A 5,154-nucleotide genomic window follows, 5' to 3' on the forward strand; every position below is an offset into this window, starting at 1 on the left:
GAACTCTGTCCAAGTGCATGGAAAAGACAGCGTTCGCTTTTCTAAGAAATACTGTAACTAGTGTAAAATTTACTTTTGACTAGCGCTGATTTTTACATCAGTAATTTGACTTCTAAAAGAAGATTTCGGCAAAGTAATAGAACTTCTAGTTGACTAGTATATTTTACTACTGTTTTCACCCCTGGTCCTTTTGATGTGTGCTTGAGCACACTGGATAAGAACGTGGACAAACCTTGGAATTACCAGGACCACATCCAGGCTTACGGGTCTACCACAAGGCTACCAGGTCGTCCATCTTTACTGGGATTAGAACTACAGTGGGTTACTGCGACGCCAACCAGATTTTGAGTCTCGAGTGATGAACCTCGGGCGGCGCTGAACAGCGTTGAGCGTTAGCGGTCCGTCGTTCACCATGTCTCTGAACGGTCAGAGCATCGAGCTGGAGCATTTCGACGAGCGGGACAAAGTCCGGCGCGGCCGCTCCCCGCGCGCCAAGAGAGATGACTCCACCGGCGGCGGCGGGGGGTCCGGTCCGGGGTCCCGCGGCAGCAGCCTGGTTCCGAGCCCCGCCCACAGCGCCAACTGCAGCTACTACCGGACCCGCACGCTGCAGGCGCTCACCTCGGAGAGACGGGCCAAGAAGGTCCGGTTCTACCGCAACGGCGACCGCTACTTCAAGGGTCTGGTGTACGCCGTGTCCAGCGAGCGCTTCCGCTCCTACGACGCGCTGCTGATGGAGCTGACGCGCTCGCTGGCCGACAACCTGCACCTCCCGCAAGGGGTCCGCGCCATCTACACCGTGGACGGCACCAGGAAGATCACCAGTATGGACGATCTGGTGGAAGGTAAGACTCATCACTCTCTATCTATACACTACCAGCGGAATAAACGTCCCTGTGTGACTGGCCATTTAGCTCACTTGTGTGCTGCTCCACTCTGGAGCTCTCCAGGGTGCTGAACCTGTGTTGAGGCATTTTGGCCACTAATTAGCCATTTCTGCCCATTTAGTCACACACTTTGCATTCTTATTATAGGATATAGGATTTGATGTACGTCGGCTCCAACGCAGCGCTGCCCCCTGCTGGTTGGACCTGAACTGGTCAACTGCTAGTAGCTGGTCTCCGTGCCCTGTAACGTCACCCCCTATAGAATATACTGTAGAATACAACAGGTGGTGACATCAGACACATACAGTACACAGCCAATAGGAGAAGGCCAGTGCAGTAAATAATAATAATAATAATAATAAATAATAATACATTATTATTGTGTCTAAGGGAAATCAATAAGGAATAATGGCTTTTTCAACTGGTTTAAACTCATTTGTGCTTGGTGAAAAGAACGTCCAGTAATATTTCGTACATTCAAAGTGTCTATAACTAGTCTGTAATAACTCTAAGCCTCCTCTTCCTCGCTTGTCTGAACTCATTTAGCCAGACACAGAGCAGCTTGTCTGAACTCATATAGCCAGACACAGAGCAGCTTGTCTGAACTCATATAGCCAGACACAGAGCAGCTTGTCTGAACTCATATAGCCAGACACAGAGCAGCTTGTCTGAACTCATTTAGCCAGACACAGAGCAGCTTGTCTGAACTCATGTAGCCAGACACAGAGCAGCTTGTCTGAACTCATATAGCCAGACACAGAGCAGCTTGTCTGAACTCATATAGCCAGACACAGAGCAGCTTGTCTGAACTCATGTAGCCAGACACAGAGCAGCTTGTCTGAACTCATATAGCCAGACACAGAGCAGCTTGTCTGAACTCATACAGCCAGACACAGAGCAGCTTGTCTGAACTCATATAGCCAGACACAGAGCAGCTTGTCTGAACTCATACAGCCAGACACAGAGCAGCTTGTCTGAACTCATGTAGCCAGACACAGAGCAGCTTGTCTGAACTCATACAGCCAGACACAGAGCAGCTTGTCTGAACTCATACAGCCAGACACAGAGCAGCTTGTCTGAACTCATATAGCCAGACACAGAGCAGCTTGTCTGAACTCATACAGCCAGACACAGAGCAGCTTGTCTGAACTCATGTAGCCAGACACAGAGCAGCTTGTCTGAACTCATACAGCCAGACACAGAGCAGCTTGTCTGAACTCATGTAGCCAGACACAGAGCAGCGACTCGTTACATCACTGACTGAAATATTGATGTGTGATTGGTTGCTGATGCTCGCTAATGCATGCTAGTGGGCAGGAAGCTGTATGGCCAGAGATGTACTGAAAGACAGACCCATCACTCTTCAGCACTTACTGGTATTAACAAACAGAAGGTCAGGCTGAAGTCATGGCTGAAATGTCATGTTCTTAATGTAGTAAATAGATTGATTACTACTGTATTCTTCTACTGAGTGAGTGCTGTGACTTTTTGTGTGTGTGTTCTCTTTACTTTGTCTGTTGTGAACGCGAAGCTTAAAGAGAAATATACCAGTTGGTGGACATAATGCCGCCATAACCCCTTATTTGTCACATGGGCAGCGGCCCCAGTGGGAATCGAACCGCTAACCCCGGCTGTGTCGGTGTGGTGCCTTGCCCGACCCACTGAGGGAGAGGGAGAGGGAGAGGGAGAGAGGGAGAGAGAGAGAGAGAGAGAGAGAGGGAGAGAGAGAGAGAGAGGGAGAGAGAGAGAGAGAGAGAGAGAGAGAGAGGGAGAGGGAGAGAGAGAGAGAGAGAGGGAGAGAGAGAGGGAGAGAGAGAAGGAGAGGGAGAGAGAGAGAGAGAGGGACAATGTACTGTATTCCCCATGAAACATTTTGCATGATATCTTAGTCCTCTCCAATCAGTAACGACTTTGCGATCAGACGACACGGGAGGCGCAGCCCATTCTTCGAACCGCTGTCTCATCGGTGCTACGACCTGTCACTCATTCAATTTCAACCCGCCTTCAAAACCAGCAGTGGCTGTGAACTGGAACAGACTCACTTATGTAGTATGCGGAGCGCAGGGATTCAACGTAATATTTGAGTCCTGGGAGAGAGAGACTAGGGTCAGGGTTAAGGTTAGGGTTAGGTTAGGTTAAATAAGAAAAATTTAGAATTTAATTTAAACGTGGCTTAAGCTGGGAATCGTCGCCATCGAAGGCAAATGCTATACCCATCCGCCACAACCCGTGACCACCCTTTTATTTAGGTAGCTATTAATGCCTATATCACCCCCTGCTGGTTATCTGGGTTATGTATAAACCAAGTTTTAGTGCCTTATTTTTCATAGGTGTAAGTATGAACAATGAATGAGAACAGCCTGAGAGAGAAGATGAGAGAGAGGTGAACGTGAGAGAGAGAAGGTGAGAGAGAGAGAATGGGAGGTGTGTGTGTGTGTGTGTGTGTGTGTGTGAGAGGGAGAGAGAGAAAGTGAGAGAGACAGAGAGGTGAGAGAGAGAGTCAGAGAGTGAGAGAGAGAGAGGGAGAGAGAGTGGGAGGTGTGTGTGTGTGTGTGTGTGTGTGTGTGTGTGTGTGTGTGTGTGTGTGTGTGTGAGAGAGAAAGTGAGAGACAGAGAGGTGAGTGAGAGAGTCAGAGAGAGAGACAGAGGGAGAGAGAGTGGGAGGTGTGTGTGTGTGTGTGTGTGTGAGAGAGAGAGAGAGAGAGAGAGAGAGAGAGAGAGAGAAAAGCTGTTTTCACACATGCGTACAGGAACATTGCCTGTAAATCAATATCGGCCATTTCCCGGAATTTCCCTTCACACCTGAGGGCTCACATGTGTGAATATAGCAGCGAAATTGCCTGTATTTGAGGGGGGGGGGGGGGGCACTGCAGAGCGGGTGGGGAGTGACGTGTGCACTTGGATGGGGAATCCTCCTTATTTTGGGGGTCGGCAAAACTCCGATGGTGAAATAAGTTTGCTTGTTAGTTGTCACACAATAAATCACACTCGTTTGACTTAAGAGGGCATGTATGTTGTATCCTTCACATTCGCTAAACCAGTCTTTGAACTGAAATCTTTGAAGAAGTTGGGATCCGTGTCTGAGAGAAATAGCCTGCGTCGCGTTGAAGCACTTTTTACAGACTGGCTTCGTTTGATGTGTCCAGGGGGCTTGCCTTCGCTGTCGGCAACGTAAGCAAAATACTTCCACATTTCGCTTCGTGCATCTGCTTTCTCTACAAGCGTTTTCGCTGTCTGTGTCCCTGTCAGGCTGCTGACTGAAGGACTCTGGCCAGAGTGCGAGCAGAGAGGGGAGGGGGGGGGGGGGGGGGCACGCCCACACATGAAGCAGACATACCACTCCTCTGACAACCTCCAAACTGGTGAAATGTCCGCGATGACGGGGTCGCGCTTAGGGCTGCACGATATATCGTTTACACATCATCATCGCAATGTGCGCATGCGCGATAGTCACATCGCAGGACGTGCGATGTCAAAAGCAAATTAACTCGTCATGTTGCTTGATAAACTCTCACTTTAGGGGTAGCCTACTGAGTGAAATGAGGTTCTCTCAAAGGAGAGAGACGCCCCGCTACTGTACTCACTCATTTAGTGCTTAGCTTCAACACAACAAACATGCACAGAGAGCTCAATTTAATTGTTTTTGCTTATGTTGCGTTGCTGACAGTAGCCCGTCTGTAAACGATGTGATTGCGGAGGCGGACTTGTCCACAGCTTGCAGCGCACTAGTATACAGCAGGCTGGCTGCTGTAACTCAACATGTCCGTGGAGTGGAGATATTTACTCTTGAAACACCAAAAAGCAAGACCGCAACTTATAATGACACGAAGGCTAAAGTGATTACTGAGAAGTTGTCCGTGTATCAGCGCAGCTCTCTCTTCCCCTCAGTCTCTGATGATGCATCAGATGATAGCAGTAACGTTACGGTAGAGTTAATCATACATAGCGACTCATTTACACAAAACATGTCGGTGAAAATAAAAAGACAATAGACATAGCTGGGCAATTAAATGTATATTATTACTTTTCACGAATGAATTGTTTGTCACCGGTCGGCTGCATGTGAATCCTCGTCTCTCTGTACTGCCCTGCGTGCGCTCAAAAACCGGAACTCCCCAAATGCGGAGCGTACCACTTGGTAGTTTCTGGAGGGGGGTCAGACCAAGTGTGTGAAGTAACCATGTGTGAAGTGGCAGCGGTGTTTCATTGTTGATTTATTGAAACGTTAGAAGAATGAAAGAAGTTGAAAGCAGTGATTATAATCAAT

General features: G+C 48.5%; 1 protein-coding gene across 1 annotated transcript in view; it reads left to right on the forward strand.

Annotated features, from left to right (window-relative positions):
• Window positions 1–412: 412 nt before the first annotated feature.
• The window catches only part of LOC310779901 (serine/threonine-protein kinase DCLK2-like), a gene marked incomplete at both ends in the record, with an annotated part of 50,526 nt that continues 45,784 nt past the window's right edge, over window positions 413–5,154 (forward strand). Inside the window, one exon of the mRNA XM_083640411.1 lies at window positions 413–845. Within this exon, the coding sequence (XP_083496537.1) occupies window positions 413–845 (433 nt within the window). The remainder of the gene's footprint in view (window positions 846–5,154) is intronic.

The sequence above is a fragment of the Poromitra crassiceps genome, assembly GCF_964638095.1.
Source record: "Poromitra crassiceps genome assembly, chromosome: 7".
In the NCBI taxonomy this organism is placed as follows: Eukaryota; Metazoa; Chordata; class Actinopteri; order Beryciformes; family Melamphaidae; genus Poromitra; species Poromitra crassiceps.